Source organism: Micrasema longulum, unplaced genomic scaffold (assembly GCF_059751315.1).
Source record: "Micrasema longulum isolate JH-2025_06_02 unplaced genomic scaffold, ASM5975131v1 h1tg002293l, whole genome shotgun sequence".
NCBI classification, from domain to species: Eukaryota; Metazoa; Arthropoda; class Insecta; order Trichoptera; family Brachycentridae; genus Micrasema; species Micrasema longulum.
Window position 1 is genome coordinate 68,241 of NW_028279447.1, and position 22,529 is coordinate 90,769.

At 32.3% G+C, this 22,529-nt stretch overlaps 1 protein-coding gene across 8 annotated transcripts in view; it reads left to right on the forward strand.

Moving 5' to 3' along the window:
- Positions 1–22,529, forward strand: part of LOC148272560 (synaptotagmin 1-like) — an 85,511-nt gene that overhangs the window by 51,715 nt on the left and 11,267 nt on the right. For 4 of the 8 annotated variants that reach the window (XM_088239875.1, XM_088239878.1, XM_088239877.1 and 1 more), the window contains exons 2-4: positions 10,877–11,063; positions 13,961–14,089; positions 16,679–16,821. In XM_088239875.1, the coding sequence (XP_088096001.1) occupies positions 10,880–11,063; positions 13,961–14,089; positions 16,679–16,821 (456 nt within the window). In that variant the 5' untranslated portion in view covers positions 10,877–10,879. Of the gene's footprint in view, positions 1–3,972; positions 4,149–10,876; positions 11,064–13,960; positions 14,090–16,678; positions 16,822–22,529 lie in introns of those variants that run through there. The other 4 variants (XM_088239880.1, XM_088239882.1, XM_088239881.1 and 1 more) reach the window with 3 other exon arrangements.

A 22,529-nucleotide genomic window follows, 5' to 3' on the forward strand; every position in this document is an offset into this window, starting at 1 on the left:
TTTTGAAAAGCGTATTAAGCTCTCAAGGACAAAACTTGTGTTCAGGAGAAGAGTTCTGGATAGGATTTTCCATGGCGGGTGGGATTTAGGTAGGAAACTCCTTACTGATTTTTCAAACATTTGACTTTGGTTCATGTTTGTTTTATTTGTTCTTTAATATTAATGTGTCTTGTGTTATTTTTAATGATGACTCTTATTTTGTATAACATTAGCTGCGTTATATTGTTTAAGTTTGTTATTTCGTACCAATTCAAAACAAGACACTGGTCTCATGGGGTTGAGACTAATGTCTCAAAATTTGTCAATTGAATAAAGTACTGCGAATAAATAAATACATTAATTAAACATGTGAATGATGAGTCTGATAATGGTCCCGTGGTAGTATCGCTGACTGACAGGTCAGGGATCCGAGCTTCAACCATTACTCTACCAATTATTAAAAGTCAATTTACAAAGTTCCGAGTATTTTGGGAACTTTCCAATAAAGGTTTTCGAAATGAAAATGTGGGGTTGATTTTTCACCCTGAAAATCTTTTTACATTTTTACTCCTACATAATTAAGAATGACACTTTAAAAACACGGCAACAGTATGAAATTGTAATAATATTTGAAATTGATATTTTGTGGAATAGAATTTTTAAAATCCTGGATAATTTGTTTTCGTTTCCTATACCACAATTCTTTTAAATACGTAATAAGGAAACGAGACCTTCATCCTGTCAAATATCAATTTATCTGCTTTTCGAATAAGGGAAATACAATTATCTACTTTTACTTAACAAATATATTACCTGTATATATCGTATTATTCGACCAAAACATTTCCTAGTATTAAATAATACAATTCTTTATAACGAAAACATATCTGGTACATTTATATCTTTATATTTAATACTCTCTTACTTTTGTTAAATAACTTAATAGTAAAGTGCTCACAACCGATCGATAAGAATAATCGATTCTGAAAAAGAAAGGTTAGTAAAAAAACACAATTTTGTGACAAAACGTGATTTTTTTATTATTTGTTAAAAAGTATTCATATTCATTTTTCATCAAAACCATTTTTAATTATTTTTTCATACATTTGCGGGACACAAACTTACAATTAAATGCTCTAATTGTTACCACGTATAAGAAAACATTTTTTATGTCCAATTTCCAGTAGCACTGAACTTTCTCATTGTGAGTTCGAACAATCAGTTCTGAAAGACAGCAATCAATTGAACGTGAATTCCTCCACATACCTAAAACCGTTTTGAGTCTTCATTTAAACAACATTTAAATTGGACAATTTTTATAAAGTTTCGGTCGGTTAAACATAAAAATTAGTGGCTTAAAACAAAGTTCTTTTATTTATTTTATTAGACAATTTCTGCTCAGTTTTTCAGGCTGAACTATTCTTGAATAGTTATTTAAAAAACCACCAGAGAGGTGGGCAAAAATATTATCAGATTGTCGTTCGGGCGTTCAAGCTTTAACTGATACTCAGTCGGTAAATCCATTCATTGTAGATATTCAGAGTTAAATTAAGGATCTAAAAATCAAAGGGATGATTATCAAATATGCTGGATACGAGGACATGCTGATATCGTAGGAAATGAGAGAGCAGATGAACGAGCAAGAGCCGCAACTTGTAAAAGAACGGTACATACCTTTCTTCTCAAAATTTCCCCTTAGCTTTGCTAAACGCTGTATAAAACAAAATACGCAGCAGCGTTGGGAGATCATTACCGTCCTTCTTCTACAGGTAAAATCACTAAAATTGTTTTTCCTAACGCTGGCTGATGCAGCAAACTTACGCCGTCATCACCAAAGTACTTTTGAAACGTTCCAAATTTTTACCGGACACGGAGCTATGAGAAGTTACCTAAATAGGTTTAAATTAATTCTTCGTGACCTGGGCCTTGATTATGATGGGAAGAAAAAGACGTCATACCCCCCACCTTGTCGGTATAATCGAAAATAAATTCTCTCTAGCGATTACGAAGATACACTACCGACCCCCCATCTTCAAGTTTTAGATAGGTACATCGATATGAAACAATGGGAAGCGTACGTCACGGTACACATATATACGCACTGAATTGACATAGCTTCAGTATGACGTCCTATACCTAAAATTCATACATGTTCTCTTGTTCGCACACCGATTATTCCGACATTTGAAATGTTCATCTTCAAGTATTTTTTGGATGTGGTCATGCCATGTTTTCCTCGGTATTCCTCGTTTTCTGCAAACAATATTCGAATCCCAATTTTTGTCGTTTTTCGTTGTTTAATTTGACAAGTCACTTTGCACGTCTCAATCGACGAAACAATTTTTGTATATTTTTTTTAACAACAACAAACAACAAACCATCACGCCGTTTTCCTGTAGAGATAAACAGAAAGGATAGAACGCCATATCACTTTCTCTTTGCGCACAGACCTCTTTTTATTTACATTTATACATCTTCTCATGCACGCACGCCGATTATTCCTACTCTCGACATGTACATCTTCACGTATTTGTTGGATTTGATCATGCCATATCTTTCTCGGTCTTCCTCGTTTTCTGCATCTTTCAGCATTCGCATCGCAGATCCTTTTAGCCGTTCTTTAACTGTAAATTCGCTCTACATGTCCAAACCGATGCAAACCTTTTTTTGATTTTGACGATAATGCTCGTCTCAGCCTTACATTTGTGCACGGATTTCCATATGCATTATTTACGTATTAAATCACAAAATGTTATCTTTAAATATTATTTGTGCATAATGTATTTAAGTTGTTTGTAATTTATCACATGAATGAAGGCGGGAGATTCAATTTTAATCTACAATTTCCTAAATTCTATTTTTTATGGATTTACTTAATATCCATCAAATTTGTGTTGTATTTAGTATCTACACAGTGAATTTTGAGTTTACTTAATTAGTTTAGTATTAATACTTTTATATCAATCTGTACACAAAATTAAATGTACAGTCTTAATTATTATTTGTTTAAGAGTTTAATTTTATTCCAACCGCCCGTGCGCGAGTCAAGTGTCTTAGTCATTCCACCACGGAGGCCGCAGATGAATTTTAATAAATTGATTATATTTTTTTCTGTGTCCAGGTGGATGAAGAAAACGGTTATGTGTGTGAAATAAAACCAGAATCCTAGACGACTGTTTTTGACTCTATGGCTACTCTCTTTCGCTTTGTATTATTGGAATGATGGCGCATCGTATACCATTTTGTAGGTCCTGGGTTAATATCTTAAAGGTTTTTAAACTGCAAAATTTCATTGTTCGTGGACTGATCACCTTATCTTCACAAAACAGGTGATCAAAATACTCTGCATTTGGGTTGCAAATGCAGTGGCCTATGCGCCACGGGATTCGGAAAGGGGAATGATAATGATGATAATTAATAAATTCCTAAAACAATTAAAAGGGGCGTGAACACCTGATAAATAATATCAAATTGACTGCGAACAGGGTAATTTCATGTTTAATTTATTTTTTATATGCCTAGTTCGTAAGACATATTATTTTACGTAGGCGTATCCTTCGTAAACGTGAACTTTACATAAATTAAGCTTTCATTCAATTATAAAGAGAAATAAGTAACATGCCGTGTTTAACTATTCACAAAGAAAAGATTTATATTTTCCCTTGAGAAAATAAAGTTGCTAAAAGCACTCAAAAACTTTTACACAACTTTTTTCAATACTCTCTTTGACCTTTGAAAAAATGTTTCGAAGCTGAGAAATTGCCGCGGTCTCGGATATCGCGTTTCGAGCCTCACTCGGGACCTTCTCAGCAGTGATATGGCAATTGGCGATTGACTCGATAAAAAAAACCAGTCCACGTTATAGTAGCTATAGATGTCCCTACGTGTACGTGTGTATTTACGTCGTTCTGTAGCGCGCATAGCCTTTTGCAACGCGCCTGCGCAGTGCTCTTCGTGTTTATCGATTTCCGCGCGCGCAATCCTCTAGCTGACAGTAAGACTCCGCGGATTGCGGTCCTCTCATTCCCAGGCGCTTTTCTCAAAACGTTTACAGATAAAGTGAAATTCGTTGGAAAATATATCTCCTTGACTTACAATGAACCTTAAAGAGTGTTAATGTGTTATTATCCTGTTAAATAGGACTCTTAGACAGCTGAACGTCAATACTGGTACGTAATGAAAACAATACTCTTAAAATTTATTTTTTCTTCGTGTGCGAACCCTGGTCGATATTTCTTATCCAAGTCGTTTTTTCGTATTAATTTACGTTGTGTGATTCTTCTTTCCTTCATATTTCCTCGAAATTGACAATTTAGCACGTGTCATGCGCACTCTGTCGTCCAAACCCATTGAGCGTTCTTACCCTTTCAAGATTCATTTTATTTAGGTAATATTTTACGTAACGCAAAAAAGTCTCATGCTATAAAATTGGACTGAATTTGAGGTAAATATTTACCAAAATATCTCGTGGATTTTACGTTTAAGGGAAATACTAAAATCGAATATTAAAAAGGACTCGAGAATTCTTATCTTCTTTGGATATGAACAAATATTTTTCATTCGGGTCGTCAAAAAACGGGCTTTATTAATTTATTGATATATTTAATATGTTTTTGAAATTGCCTTACTATTTTTTCTTATTATTTCTTCTTTCGTTTCTATCTACATATTTTAATTCTTGATTGTATTGCTAGAAAATATTATAGTTAGCTTTCAGGGTAATCAATTTTCCAAGAATAAATATTTTTACGTCTTTCAATACAATTATGGTGTGCTGTAATATACAAGTAGGTACATGTTACTTCTAAATGAAAATACTATTATATCTGCAAATTAAATATCGTTAGGTCCATTAAAGTATTGCAAATCTGCTATTTAATGAAAAATTTGTTTTTAAAGGAATTATATTAAAATGTGAACATCCACATGGTGAGAAATTCAAGAATCTATGTCTATCTACAAAAAAGGATAGGTACTAATTGATTTAATGAAATGAGTTTATATTATTTTTTTATTTTTTATAATTCCTCCCTGAAAAACAAAAGCGTTAACGATTATTCTTTTCTCACTTGAGTTTTTTTTGTTTTTTACTGATCACATTTAATGTTTACATCTTTTACTTAATTTATAAAAACTTAATTGGTCTTTTTATGTTCATAAATCTTTGTTTTTAATACTCAATGTGTATGATTGTAAATTTTCTGAATAAAATAAAACAAAAATTTAAATTTAAAAACATTTATTTTAAGTACACAGAATTATAAAAACTGATAACTTTAACCTGCATGTAAAAAAAGGCTGACTTAACAGATTAGAACCATTTGCGTGGATTTTACAAAATAATTCACAACTTTTTACCATAGTAATGCTCGTGCTAATTTTTGCGATTGAAAAAATAATAACTACAAGAAACTACTAAATAAAAACACATAAATTATATTTTCACAAATGTAATTATTGATTCAGATTGAAATAATAAATAAATATAAAGCACAAGCTATTATTTTGTAAAATTAACTAAGATTTTTTTTTAATGCTCTTTAAATCTCATCTGATTATTTTCGGAATGCAATATAAGTACCGTATTAGCTGGAATATAACGCGATATTTTTTTAAAACATTCGCGTTATATTCGGGGTTTAGATAAGTGAATATTTCCTCTCATTCCAGCACCAATTGGAGCCTTACTTATAAACCTGTTAGAAAGTTACGTCTAGGCATGTAAATACCATCGTTATTATTGCGGTGGAATAGGGATGGTATTCCAACCCTTATTTTACCACTATGCCCAGGCGTAACTTTATACCGGCTTTATAATAAAAACATAGGTCGCGTTATATTCGGGCTAATACGGTTAACGAATAATCTCCCCACGGCGGCGGCGTAACTACTTTACGCGACAACATAACTCATATTCATTTGGGATAAATTGTACGTAAATTAAGTACATTAATATATATTTTATTATAACAGCATATAAAATAAATATTTATTTTACTTTTTATTTATTTAATTACGTCCTGAATCATTCTGGTTCTATAATTTGTCAATAAATAAGTTTATGGTGAAATGGTCGGCGCGTTTGTCTACCATAGAGGTCTCGGGTTCGACTCCTGACATGGTTGGCTTAAAGTATTTATTTTAAGAGGCGTTTTCACACCAAAATATTTCATAGTTCCTAGACTGGTACCTGAAGCGTAAGACTGATCACCTTACCTTCATGTAACAAAAATTATCAAGATACTCTACGATTGGTGTACTGATTCAGTGCCCTATGTACCATTAGGTGCGGAAAGGGAATGATGAGTAATAATTAAAATAGAGTATTGTTTTTACTCGAGCTCAAAAAATTTATTTGAATTCACTTTGAATTTATTTACTCGTTGTATAATAGTTTTAATAGTTTTTATTTCATTTGGAAGATTATTATAAATTTTTATTGCTTTGAAAATAAAAACTATTTTGACCATGACTTATTCATGTTTTATTTTTTGTATCTGAGTGACTTATTCATGTCTAATTCTTCTATTATTATTTTTTTTGAAAATTTGAATAATATAATTTATTTTGTAAATAGTGTCTACTGTATGAACTTTAAATAGTTTACTTAGGTTTTCCGTATTAAATGTTAAAGGTTTCATCAAAATAACTTTCTTAATAATAAACCTTTTTAATATTTTAAGACGGCTTAATATATTGGCATTTCCACCACCCCATCCGACAAATGCGCATACTTATTTTATTAAAACCAAAGTTTAATAGGCACAAAGTTGTTTTTGATTAGTCGTTTAAGTGTAATGTTAACACAATTGATGCAGATACACATAAGGAACATTTTCTCTTATAAATCGCAAAATGAACAAAAATGCAGTTATATTTTTATGTCCACCCAGCAAAGAAATATTCATACATTTATTTATTCATTTCAAATTATATTTGCTAATGAATTCACTAATCTTTTATGGCTTTTTAGACTACTTCCATGTTAAGCCATAATAATTGACAACAACAAAAATATTTATTTAATTTTTCAATTTTATTTATTTGTATATATGTTCATTACAAAATGGAATATCTTAATTCATACATATAGAAATAATTAGGTAAAATAAGGTTTATATAAAAAAACACATAATTATACATAATATCCAAAGAATAATATGTTAAAAAAGTAAGAGAATCTTGTTACGAAAAATGTCAATGTCCAAAGTAATATTGTTCAACATAGAGATAGCCCTTCCAACAGGCATAACCATTGGCAGGTTGGTGCTGTATATTGGAATGTGAAACAGTCTATGCTGACGCTGTCTAAGGTAATTATCCGGAACATAAAAGCTAATGCTCCGCATAATTTCAGGGTTGTCAATAATACCACGCAACAATCGAAAGAAGTGCGTAGTTAAATACACATTCCTTCTAGTCTTCAAACTGCTGTAACCAAGCATACCCTAGAGGAACTCGGTAGGATAAAGCCATGGATAATATCCACACTCCCTCATGTAGAGAAACCGAAGAAATTTCTTCTGGACCTTCACCACCATAAGAGAGTACTTCAACTCACACTTCAATATGAAGAACCTAACTTACAATAAATAATAATTACATTCATAAAATATATTATGAATATTATTTTCAATTGATCAAATGTAGAATATGTAAAATGTAAATTCCGTAAACATTGTTCACATTTTTTGCTGTTGGATTATTTAAATAAATAAATAAAATTTAATAAATTATGAGTTTGGCATACGGCTTAAAATGTATGCATTGCGGACGTAATATATTTTGCTTGAGATTTTTTCTCGGTTTCTCGTTAGTCTTCGAAGCTGGCTTATGGAATAATATACCCACGGGGATGAATGGATGACGTCAATGGGAAGAGGGGAGGGGTTGCTAATGATAGCCATGAAAATAATTTTCAGGCGCGCCAATAAATAAGGTTGCGTAGGAGTCGACTGAAATGTCTCTTGCCACAAGATATGAGCCTTGCCGAAGGGAACATATGGGAAACAAAACCTATAACTATAACTTTTCGGACATGGTAATATGGAAAACTAGGCATTTACATGTCATTGGCTGGTTTAATTGGCCACTTTACACTCTATGAAATATTTACCATTGTGCCTATGTTTGAACACTTATTTTTCTCATATTTATACAAATATTTTACTACTACTACTACTTCTACCATCACGCCGTTTTCCCATAGGGATAGGCAGAGAAAATGTTTAAAATGACCAGACTTAAGCTTTTGAACTATGAAATTTGATTTGATTGATTTTGAAAACTATGATTTATCACGTCAGCATCATTTAAAGTTCGGGAATTTTCAGGAGGTCACCGAGCGATTGATTCCATTAAATGTTGTTAAATGTTTGTAAATAACCATTAACCGGATTTTTTATGTCTGCTGATTTCAAAACGTACCCGTCTCTTCGTCAGGACACCAATTAAACCAACATGCAAAACCCACTATACACCTTCACCATATTGCACAAAAATGAAAAACCAACACGACATGCATTTTAATAAGCAACCCTTCCATGCACTGATTAAGTTATGAAAATATTTTATGTTGTTGGGGAAATAGTTAGAAAAAGAGGGAGGGGATGAAGGGAGGGCGTGATTTTAATAGGTATTTGGTGACTATGACAATAGAACATCGTATAATGGGCTATACTGAAAGTTTGTTTGATTATTGATCAAAGTAACATTATTTTTTAAACCTTTCCTAATGTGAAATATTTCCATATTGTATTATTTCAACCCTTTATTATTTGAACGCTCTTGCGAGCATAGATAACGTTTTTTAGAGCGTATTTACGTACTAAATCCGCAATAAAAAAGCGTTTTCTACGCTCGCAAAAGCGTTCAGAATTACCACCCCAGGTAAAAATCCTGAAAAAGGAAATCGAGTAGACAAAAGCCCGCCAAGGAGTGTTGGCAGTGGTTGACACATTCGCCTACCATTCTTGAGGTCCCAGGTTCGATTCCAGGAGGGAGCGAAGTTAAATAATTGTTTTAATGCCGGCTTAACACGCAACGTTTTACTGTCTCTGGACTGGTACCTGAAGCGTAAGACCGATAGATACAGTGTGAAAAAATGTTTTTTGCTTTCTTAGGATGTACCAAAATATTTAGATTTTGAATTTCTTTTCTTTAAGCCGTAAAAAACCGTGTTAAAAAATGAGAAACAAACTGTGGTAAAGCGGGGTTCGAACTTCGAACCTCTTGGCCTGGAGTCTGGATGCGGATAGCGAAATAATAATGATTATTTACTAAGATTTTGTTATTCTCACAATATTTTTCTTCTGTTAGCCATACAAACACCTTGTGATACTTAAAAAACCTTATGAACCCCTAACCGGCTGTTTGCCACTTTCAACCCTCAGAAAGAAGCCCCAACGTGAGAGCGAACTTGGTCAAGGTTTAATTTGGAGCAATATTACACAACATTACACTTTCTAGAATGGACACGACACTTGTAAAATATTTTTAAAATCGGAAAATAATAGAAATTGTAATATTTTATTTAGGCTAGTTGCAAAAAAAGCATGTAAATAACGTGAGCACCATAAATAATAAATATTAACAAATTAAAACATGGGTGGAAAATACTAATATAAGTCTAATATAATTTGTTCACCTTAATGACTCCAGAGGGGGTGTAATTCAGTCTTTTGTCTACAAACATTTGCACAAACTCAAATATTGTAACAAAACCAACTGGTCCAAGAAGCAGTTTAATAATTAGAAATTATTAAATATTAAATAATTAGAAATTATTAATAATAGAAAATATAAAAAAAAATATTTTTGTCAAAATTGTTTTCAGGCGTTGCCTAGTATGTGAAATAATTCAGTTAAGAAATATGATAATTTTGTTGTTTATTTTTTCAAAACTTTTTTTAAATGTAATTCCTATTATTATCATTATTGTATTTGTTATTGGTTAGATTGCATGAAATTGCCAGGGGCAATACGTCCGCCTTTTAGTCTTGTATGCCCTTGCTTTTTTATTTATAACAAATGTTTACTATTATGGTTAGTAATGATTTCTTGTGATTATTATTTATCGGCCTCGTGGTGTAATGGTCCGCGCAGTTGCCTACCAAGAGGTCTCGGGTTCGATCTCCGACATGGTTGATATGAAATATTTATTTAAAAGGGTGTTTTTACACTACAATATGATATAGTCCCTGGACTGGTACCTAAAGCGTAAGACTGATCACCTTACCTTCATGTAACAAAACTGATAGAGATATGCTGCGATTGGTGTACCAATCCAGTGCCCTACGCACCATTAAGTGCGGAAAGGGAATGATGATGATTATTATAAAGGTTTTGCTCATAAATAGTTCAAGTTTGACGTTACACAAAAGTTCGTTAGTTAAGAGAAAGTTTAGTGTTATTTAAAATTATTATTTGTTAATTGACTATCAAACTATGTTTTTTTTTTTTTTAATTTTTATGTGTCGTGTCGTCATCGCAACGATTTTTTAAATTGTGTGTTTTATTATTACTCCGCGCGTGGCGTCACTGGTTTCCTTCTGTGATTAGTCCTGATTGGTGGGTTGGCTTCCCAGAAACCGAAAATATATCACGACACTCTATTCTTGGAACAACTTGTAACGTCATTTAAAGTATCTAGTTCATTTTTACGATTTTTTTCATACATCATAGAGTAACTCGATGAATGTAACATTGTTAACTTTCCACTTTGTTAACTCCACAGGATAACCAATTATTAATAGTGAGTTACTACCAACTTGTTAAATAGCTTCAAACATTAATAAGTTTGAGCGAATGATAAAAATTCAAATACGTATTTTAGGAAAATTAAGTAATGTAATTGGGAGTAATTAAAAATTGAGAATGATATATGTTTTCTTTCCAGATAATGGCGCCATCTATCGTGAGTTTCCGTCGCCTCCTGGGGGCGGGGGAGGGCGGCGAGGAGGGCGGGGAGAGCACGGAGGCGGGACCCCCCGCGCCGCCCCCCTCTCCAACGCCCACCCTGGCCCTGCACAACTTCAACAAGCACCAGCGCCATAAGTCCACCACCACTGAGCTCCCTGACCTAGGTAAATATATAAACCTCCTGACATTTCACTTGGAGAGACAGAGTTCGAAATGAGATTGTTCTACAGTGTACGAAAAAGGATCTACCTTTTCTTCTTTTCCACAGTCGCTCCTAATTAAAGCATCTTGGTATCACCGAACGCCTCCAGGAGACCCTTTCGCTAGCCAGCACTCTCGCCTCCTCTTGCGTCAATCCCGCGTCCTTTAGTTCCACCGAATAAAGAGAATAAAGTCTTCTAGGAAGGCGGAAGCCCGAAGGCGGGTGAAAGAGGAGGCTTGGATTGAGGCTTTCCAAACACTAAACTTCTGAGACAAGGTGCCTGAGGAGAATTTAAGGCATAAGGTGGTTCGATTTCATAAATAACATTGAAGTCTGCAAACGGACGCAGCAGCCTCCTATAATGAGCCTTTTAAGGAAGCGGCGGTAGACCTGGCTTTAATTTTAAAACTAGGAAGTTGCAATGCTTTGGCCATATGTAATGATAGAAGAAAAATACCAGCTCCTACAATGAATAATACAGGGAACAATAAAATGGCAAAGGAGGACCGGGTTGTCGAAGGACTTCCTGGCTCCTAAATCTGCAGTGGTCCAGAAAGAGTACCGCATCACAGTTTAGGTGTGCAGTCAATAAGGTGGAGATAGCTGTGATAATAGCCATACTCCGCAGAGAAAAATAAGACATCTCACACATGACTGGAGTAGGCAATAGCCAAAACGATAACAGCACATATATATATATATCAATGGATCATTGTTGATAGATATATTATTATTATTTTTCAGTATATTTTTTTAAATTCGGAATGAAAAATAAGTATCCTTTATTACTTCTCGCCTCTCCGGCTATCCCTGTGCATGATTTGCGAACAAACTAACGATGCTACTTCACCGTAGACTAACGAACTGTCGAATTTTTTTTCTTAACGATAGTTGGAAGACCAAGCTACTTTCAATCTCGATCAAATATGTCATTCCATCGGGAAAATTCTTATTGATAAACGAAAACTCTTATTGATTAACGACAAAACGAATTAATTACCTAAATAATTTCTCCCCAATACGACTTAAGCAATGCCGCGGGTAAAAGCTAGTAATAAATAAATGTATGCAATGTCTCACAGCAGTCTCTTGCGATGGTATTTTCCCCTAGACAAAATCCAATTTTGAATATTTCTCCTAATGATGGCTTTTGTTTTGGAGAACTTAATATTTTTATCCTGGATTTTGAACAACCTTGATGTACATATATGCAAAACGCTTCCACACCCACAACCCAAATAGAATAGTAGGTCTTCGGTGACGTAACATTGACTTGAGGCCGGACAGCATTTCGGCGAAATAAAATGAGCACAGATTTGAACAAAAACAGATTTTCTCAAATAATGCAAATATTTTTACATGAAATTTGTTTTATTTGTTACCTCGTTTATTATGAATAAGGTTTATGTTTGACGTAATACATGGTATGTTCCCTTTAGCTGATTTTACCGTTACTGTGTGAGGATCTGGCGGGATAGTTGTCACTGAATTTCTTCTAAATTAAAAATCCGATTTGTTTTAAAACGTTAAAGAGAAGATAAAGTGATATTGGTCAAACAAGTTAATCTATTGAATTCTGATAGTAAAAAATTTAGGCATCACGGTAATGTTATCTAATTTATAATTCAACTAGTCGAGTTTCGATGTGACAGTTTTATTTGTTGACAGTCCTGCGACCTTTTTACATATTTCTGCATATCTTCCTTCAACGGTTTATCTACAGTTCTGTTATGACTGAGGAACAACAGTAACATCATCATTTTTGATACTCGAATCAAAAAATTTATTAGCCCAAGAGCCGAATGAACTAGGTATTATCATTGATATGAGTCTACTATGGGAGGCTCAGGTCTAATCACTGACTTCTAAGTTAAGAATGCTGTGCCATATTTTTTGCTCTCTAAGAGACATTCTGGATATTGACACTATCAGAAGTGTGTGCTTTACTCCGCTTCAATCCACTGTAGTCTATGGAATAGCCGGCTGAAGAGGTTGTGCAGCATCCATCTTAAAGCCTCTTATAATTTCACAGAAATTATTGCTAAAGTCGTATTTTGGCGGCCTCCAACATATCCGTCAGATCAGTTGTTCCAGTGCATGAAGGTACTGGATGTAAGGCAACTTTACCTAAAAGTGGCACTGACACACTTCTGGTCTAACGATAAGGAGAGGTCTCAGCAAAACGTTTGCACGAGGTTTTCCCAGGATATGAATTATGTTAAACCGAAAACCCGGATGACTTTTGCAAAGAGACACCTCTCGTTGATTTTTACTTTTTTATGTACTTCAAATGTTTTTCAGTTGTTTGTCCTTTTATATGTTGATATGCCATGTATTTTTCAATGATGATTTTGCTATATCTAAAAAAAAAGGTTATATGTATGTTGTTAAATATATATTATATTTGTTTATTATATTATGATTATTTTATTATTATATTAATATATTCGTCCCAACTCAACACAAGACTTTGGTTCTATTGAGTTGAGATTTGTGTCTTAATAAATGTTACGTAAATACATTGTGAATAAAATAAATAAAATTTCAGTTTTATATGTTGACAGAGCGCTTTACCTTTCTGTTGAAATCAAATTTTCCGAAGTATTTTTATATTTGAGGTTATTAATCATTATTACTACACAACTGTATGTATATGTGTGTGTATATATGCATGTATATATGTTTATGCATGTGTATATGTATGAATGTTTATAAAGGTGCACACGTGTGTGTGTATGTATATGGAGACATAGTAATAAACATATATGTTAGTCTGCCTTAGCACGGGTCTTCTCCCACTAGGCATTACTTTATAATGTAAAAAAATACATATATCGAATCTTCAACTTCAATTTTCAGATGAGATGTCTTCCACTGGACCACCAGCAGCACCGACAAAGTCAGACGTGGAGAAGGCTGGCGAAATGGTCACCAAGATAGCCACAGGAATGGGCATCCCCACCTGGGGCCTTGTCGCCATCATTATCGGTAAGGATCTTCATACAATGCAAACGCCCCCTTACCAATGAACATGGCATCTTCTATGGTTGTCATTTTAAACCCTTGTGTATTTTTAAAAAAAAAAAAAGGTAAAATAAAGCTATAAAAAACCACGAACGAAGTTTTCTCGTGTTGTTAACTGAGTAAAAATATACATAAAAAGGGTAAGTAATCTTAGAGAAGGCAACGGGAAACCACTCTGGTCATCTTTTCCCAGGAATCACTACGGCGAGTACATCAATAAGCAGTCGTCCTGGCTGCGAAATGTAAAATTAGCGCAGGACAGATACATGTGCTTTCGTTGTAGTGATCGCCAACGTCGGGGGACCCGGCAAGGCACTTGAAGAAGATTTATTTTAGAGTAATGTATATACTCTAGGGTATTTATGCACTGAATTGTAGTGACAGCGATTTTAATGAGATTGATGTTGGATATTCTATCGTAAAAATATTTTATGATTAAAAAAAACAACGTTATACAGCTTATTAGTTATTTGTGGGTATATATTGGTTTTTTTAACAACCATGCACACCAAAGACACGAAAAATACATATCCTGTGTTTTTTTTATTTGGAAAACTGTGTTAATCTTTTAAAGGACACATTTTTGGTTTCGATGTACGTCTTCCAAAGCTATTTAATATGTTTTTCTTTAAATAATAAACATATTGCATTTGAAAATTTTAGTGGTAGACCGATCTACCGGTCTCCGTTATTACGATACTCTTGTGATTATTATTAATACAAAATTATAGAAAATATAGACCTCAATTCTGGTAGTATAAAAAATGTATTATATTGTTCTAGGTGTGTTTTAAAGTCGGCCTCGTAGTGCAATGGTCAGCGCGTTTGCCTACCATACGAGAGGTCTCGGGTTCGATTCCCGGCATGGTTGATGTGAAATATTTATTTAAAAGGGTGTTTTCACATCAGAATGTTTTATAGTCCCTGAACTGGTACCTGAATCGTAAGACTGATCATCTTAACATTGTTTAATAAAAAAATATTAAGATTCGCAGCGAGTGGTATACCAATACAGTGTCCTTTGCACCATTAGGTGCGGAAAGGGAATGTTGTTTTTGTTGTATTTTAAAGGGATGCATGCATAACTATTGTTATCAAAAATATTTTTAATTCCTTTCAATTGATTTCATTTTTTTTTTCTTTAAAAAGTAGTAAAGAACCCAACTTTTTGAGTAAAAAAATTTTTTTTTAATGCACAGAAAGTAAAACTTTTTGCTTTCGTTAAATCCACTGTTTTTAAACTCATAAAACTGTATTTTGAAAGTAATCATCACATCTATAGGGACGAGGTTGTCAATTTTTTTAAAGTTCGAGATTAGCAATTAGAAAAAATTGACGAATCTGCTTTCCTTACATACTTTTACTTTGATTTGCGTTTTATGTACCTTGATATTTTTATGTATTTTTGTATTATTTAATTTAGTACTTAATCTTATTGGGCATATTATATATTACTCATATTTCTTACTATAGTATAGAGTGAGTTTCTAGAAACCATATCTCAATTATCATTTCAATTATGTTTTTAGATATTTATTCTTGTTCTATTGATTTCAATAATACCATTATTTTGTTTTTTTTTTCAATACTACTATATTTTACTATCATACTATTATTTTGTTGATTTCAATGATAATATTATTTTGTTTATTTGATTATTTATGAATCTAAATTTGTATAATTTATTTTTTAATCTGATTTTCTTTTTTACATTGTATTCTTCGGAATTTTATTGTTTATGCTTTGTTTTTTTTGGATTCTTATTCTATTGCATCACATGTCATTATAATTTAATCTAATTAATGTTACTATGTATTTTTTATTGGTAATTATTATGGCTTGACACGGGCACAGCCAAAAAGCCTTAATAAAAGAGACTATCACTCCCTCTCGCTTCTGTTCAATGTACTTCATAGTCCTAACGCTTATCAGTTCATGGTTTACCTCTTCGTTCTAATTCTCAAGGCACTCTCTTAATACCCATCCACAATTCCTCTTTCTTCTCTAACTCATATAGTGTCCATGCGGCTCGACTGTGGAATAATCTCCCATCCACCATCAAAGATGTTACTACATTATCTCTGTTTAAATCACGTCCGAAGAAACATCTCCTTTCCCTTTCTTAATCTCTCCTCCTTTCCTCTTTCCTCTTTTTTCCTTTTCCCCATTGAGTAATAGTTTCGATTTAAGGTAGTTTATAAACAAATACATTTATTTCTTTTTTTATATATCTTTAGCTTTTTAATCTTTATTCTATATTGAATATTTTATGTAACTTAAATTATAAAAATAAAACTATAATTGAATACAATAGGTTTGTTGGAAGAAATTGTCATTTGGCAACTAGCCCGTCAATGTACAAATAACATTATGTACCAAAAGTTAAATAAATATAATAAACATATAAATAAGTTCATTAATATTTAAACGAGTGTAATTTTGAATGAATAAATAAACAATATCGCTTTTACCATATGATTCCTGGTTTTCAAGCTCGCATTTCACGCATACGAAGGTATTTCATACATTATATTATTTTCCCTTCGAACGCAGGTGTTTCGGTGGTCGTACTGGGAATTTGCTTCTGCTGCATCAGGCGATGTTTCCGCAAGAGGAGATCCAAGGATGGCAAGAAGGGCATGAAAGGCGTGGACCTGAAATCGGTACAGCTTTTAGGATCCGCTTATAAGGAAAAGGTACGACCCTCTTTGTTATTTCTCCACCCTCATATGCGGCTTCGGCTGCCAAATCTAACGATACTAACCTAACCTAACCTTGCAAAGAAAAGTTCGATAAATTTTACTATGCCAATTTAAGTACAAATTTAAAATGAGAAATCAATTGACCGTTTATGTAGAAATATTACAACCAAATAATTTCTGAACATAATTATGTAGGAAAAACAATAGTTAATAATATAATCAAACTTATTGCGATAACATATTCTCTGTTGCCTTTTTTATAAAACATGGTATTTATGGCTTACTTTAAAAACGGCTACATTTAAAAGATTCTAATACCAACTACTCATACACTGTCCTAAAAAATATTGACATTTTCAAGACCAGGGGTGCTATTCCAAACGCTCTCGTGGCCGTATTATCTCGTGTATTTACATACAAAATTGAACCACACTCGTGGCACGAGTGCGGTTCAGAATAGCACCCCAGGGCCCCGATTACAATGGGAAGTTAACAGAGTTATCTTCGACTGTCTAAGAATAAAACCCGATATTTGTGTACGGAAATGAGTATATTTGCATGAACATTTAAAGTGCCTTCGTCGGTAACCTATAATTGAACATGTTTAGAAGAAAAAAATGTATGCATATTCTGCTTTTCATACAGAAAACTTAATTTTACTCGGTAAATAAAATTGAAGATAAATGTTTAATTCCTACTGTAATCGGGGCCCTGATCTTCAACTAGAGTATTTTTATCTACGACTAGTGTTGCGTTGTTGTTGTTAAAAAAAAGTTGCCTTAAAATTTATTGCAAAAGTAGACTTCATTACAAACCAACAACAACAAAAAATATTTATAAAATTAAACTAATTGCACGTAACGTATGTGAAGTAGTTTTATTTTCCAAGTTATCAAAATGAAAAATATCGGATAAAAATCATCCACAAAGTTGGTGATTCAAATATTTAATTAAATAAAAATATTTGAATACTTTTATTTTGTTTAATATTATTCACAAAAATATGTTATTTTTATTGCTAATATTATTAATAGAGAATATAGAATCTAATGATAATAAAAGAATCTATTTAGGTGGTACACTATCTAAACTCTGCTGTAACTTTGCATAGTTTAATTTGACGAGCTTAAATTTATATAATAATACATTGTTCAATATTGTGTCTATCTATTGTGTATGTAGAGGAGCTTTTAGAAAAACGTTCTTAAGTACCCTTGTGATTAATGAATATGTAACTGCCAAAAAGAAGTCAAATTAATCAATCGTCCAATGATGAGAAAGATCAAATAATGTCCATTCAAACGATAACAACCAAGACGAAGAAAATATTTATTGTCGTTTGCCTTGTTTAGAGAAACAGTAAAAAAATTAAAACAATAATAATAGTAGTAGTCTTTATTGAAATATTCGAAAAGTTAAAAATATACCTACTGATATTTTGTTTCCTCTGGATATTTTAAATCCAGGAAATTTTTCACCTATAGTCCTTAAAATGTAACATGATTAGAATGATAGCTGTCAGAAAAAGTGACGAAATAACTTTGTAGTAACGTCAAAGGAGTTATTTATATTGACACACGTAAAATCATTTGCATCTGGCGAGTTAATTTATTTTTTTAATACAATGCTTGAAACATAAATCAACATTAGTATATAAAATCAGCGTTAAAACTAAAATAAACCTAATTATTAACGACGTTCTTACAAGGTTACATCATCTTGCAAAAACGTTAGAGATGGGACAAATTGATCGAATAAAAAAATAACGAATTTGATGTTGTTCATGAAAAAAGGTATAATTGTCTCATTGTTTGTTGAATAATTGTGTTAAACACACTAAAACAGGCTTGTTTTTGCGTTTTTTATATCAATTTTCGGAAACAGAGTTTCATGATTGCATGAAATAACTGATTAAATCGATTTGATCAGTGATCAGTAGATCCCATCACTAATGAAATTTGTTTGACAGCTGTCATTCTAATCGAGCTACATTTTAAGGACTATAAACCATAAGCAAAAATTTAATTATGCAAATTGTACGCAATAATTTAATGGTTGCAAATACGATCGAATTTAGAAAACGTCTCCGGTATCGTAGATTTTCTTATGAAAATGGTGTAAAGATTTTCATAAATTAGCAGATTGACTGAAGTCTGTGTAATGATGCTCAAATGCTCAGGGGTCTATGTTCGTCTGTCGGGGCGGGTATTATAAACTATATGAACTTTTCTAATGGGCTATAAGAGGGGAGTCTTTACTACGTAGTCATTTATCAAATGATAGATTTCAAAATATACCTAACACAAATCACGAGAAACGAACAACACTTCAGCAAATATACTTTTCTATATTTTATACAATTGTAATAATATAAATACTCGTATTTGACTCGTATGTTTCTCTTAGAGCTGATGTTTGTGTTTCCAGAAACGGCTTAAAATTTCCAGTGAATCAGACCATATTTTTGTTTCCGTCGAATTAATTAAAATTTCGAGATATGGTAACGCGGGTATTCAGTTATCCAATAAGAATATAGAAAAGCATATTTGAATGGGGACCAACACGTGGACTACGAGGATGTGTAAATCATCCGTGATTGACTCCTTTCTTAAGGCATGACACATGTAATGTTTTTACCAATCGTTCTGAAAAACAAATTTTATTTGAATTGATCTATGTAATAAATGCATTTCTGTTTCTCTCAGATAGTCCTTTTTATATCCCCATATATTTAGTTACCTGATCCCCCAGCGTTTTATTAAATATTTTTATTTTTTGTTTCCAGTTTACTTACGTACCTAGTGAGAATTAAAAGTAACAATCACAAAAATTAAATATATGCACAATATTTTCGATCCAAATCAGCTACCATCAATTATTTCGAGATTCTTAAGAAGAATACATTTTTTAGCTTTATTTTACTCTCTTTGCCCTGATTTTATTTATTTGTTAGCGCGGTTTTCAGCTGAGTAGAATTATTTTATTTTAAAAAACTTCCGTTTCAGCTACTAGGTATATTTACTGTTTTTATGTAGATAATTTTGTTTTCATTTTCAATTCATGACATTATCAAAACTCATAGAGGTATTTTTAATAACATAAAATCAAAATATTATTTAATGAAGCTATGTACAGTTACTACATTATTCTACTGGAAGCTCGTAGAATTAACTATAAACGATTTGCGAGAAAATAAAAAAGCTTCTTTTTACATTTGAAATTTCCTGTAATATTTTTATGCACAGCATGATTAGGTTTATAATCACAGTTTTATTTACTTCTTAAATCTTAAGAAAGGAGTCTTCGAACACCTGATATTGTGGTCCCGATGAATGAGAACACTGTTCCACTTACACAATAAATTATCATAATGTAATAGTGACCACACTCGTAACTCGTGTTTAAAAATGTCAATGACTGTTTTTTATTATACAATTTAAGGCCTTATCTATTTATCCAAGATTAAAATTCAACCCTACTTAATGAAAGGCTTTATGTGGTGCTTTTTCAGAAACTAGAAATGTATGTTTCTTTTTTTTAATCACCCATTGGAACGAAACATAAGCCTTTCACTAAATACAATTATTTTTACTCTGCACTTTAATTATTATCTAAGTTTAATGCATTTTAATAATAGTTACGAAACTTCTGTAGTTTAAAAACATTTTATATTTACTGAGAAAATAGAAAAGTCTTTTGGAATAGGGGGACATATTGCGTGGACTCCTTTCTTAAGTATAAAAAAAACGGGTAATACATTTGAGTAAAAGAAAAAATCAAAATCAACTTTCATTTACATGTATTGATAAAATTTTATCCTACGTTGTTGCAAAGAAAAAAAAGACACGTTTTTGTATATTTTGTTAAAATATTACAGTTCGAAATCGTGGAATTGTAAATAAATTTGTAAATCAGTATTCAAGATTAAAACATGAAGTTAATTGGTGTTTAAGACCGGGAGTCCTTGCCCAGGGAGGTATTCATGTAGAAAGAAAAAATGATTTTTGTATTTGTATGAAATAAATACATTTTTAAGCAACTTATCAATTTTTAATCAAAACTTTAAAGTACAAATTCATATAATTAGGACATGCCTTAAAATAATAATGTTTTACCCAACTTTTGTGCTTACTATTGTGAATATACGAGTACTATTAACATTGGATTTTTTAATCATTATAATTTTTGGAAATTGCTCTGTAATATTGAAGTTCCCTATCGAGACAATTCATAAATAATATGTTTATCGGTTTACTTTTAAGATTTTTACTGTGAGAAAATTCCAATATTCGATGATTGAATAACCCAACTAATGATAGCCTTTTGGCATTACTTCCTTTTATTTATTTTCATATGGTCGATCTTCTGATCCTCCGTCAACAATATTTGACCATTCAAAACCAGTTTTAAATATTTCACTATTTTTATATAGCTTAGTTTTTTTGATTAGCATGCTTTATGATCAACTTTCATATGAACATATTTTACTTTACCTTTCTACACATTATTAAACCAAATACGTAGGAGAATGAATCATGCATGCTAATTTCTTTAAATGGACCTTCTATTTTTAATAATGTTCATATTATCGCAGAAGCAGAAGATCATCGTGGAAAGGATAAACTTACCTACCCGTGGGTTCTGTAGGTAACCGAGTGAACATTACTATGAAAGAAATTTTAAAACTGGTTCTGGCTTACTGGCCAATGGTCAATCATTTTGTTAGGCACCTGTATTAACATACCGTATTTTGCGGGCGATAAGACGCATCGGACCATAAGACACCCCATTTTTCGGTTAAATTTTTAGAGTAAAAATGTGCGTCTTATGGTCCGAAAAATACGGTACTTTTTCTTTTGAATTGTTTTTCAAAATTTAATTACATATGTTTAGTTTAACTTGAACTAGCTCTTATTTAGAACTTAACAATATTTTATCATCAATTGTAGTATTGTGGAGATCCAAGGTTCGAACCCCGCTCTATCACAACTTGTTTTCCATTTTCTAACAAGGTAATTAACGACTACAGAAAATAGCCCTAAAATTTTAAATACCCGGGTAAATCATAACGCAAAATAATACATAGTTCCTCCAACTTAATCAGTACATTAGCAGAAAGAGAATTTTGTCATTCATTTTGATATTTGTTTTAAAGAGCAATTTGACTTAAAACCCGTCATTACTAATTACTTATATATTACTGCCAAACTTGACCCCTTACACTGAATTGTACGATAAAATACGCCAATTTGCCATTAAATACCCGACGACAATTGAGACAGTTAAAAATATATACGCAATTACGATGGGAAATACACAAAAATAACACCAAACAGCACAACCGCATTGAAAAGGCAAGGATTAAAGAATGCAGGACAGTAAAAAATAATACATCTACTTACAATGGACTACAAACACTTCAATGACTTACCTGACTCTTGAAAATTTGTATCAGAGACAATTTTTCAATCAACATTTAAAATCACATGATGACTATTTATACTAACCACACGAGACATGACATGACTTCATTTTACAATATGTATATATAAACCAAACGGGTAAATAAACAGTACCTAATAATAAAAATGGTGTATTAAGATGTAATTGACCGTTGGCAAGTAGCTCATATTATATTTTTGGGCGGTAAGTCTTCATGATTGACCATTGGCGAGTAGCTTACATGTTTCTGAGCATTAAAT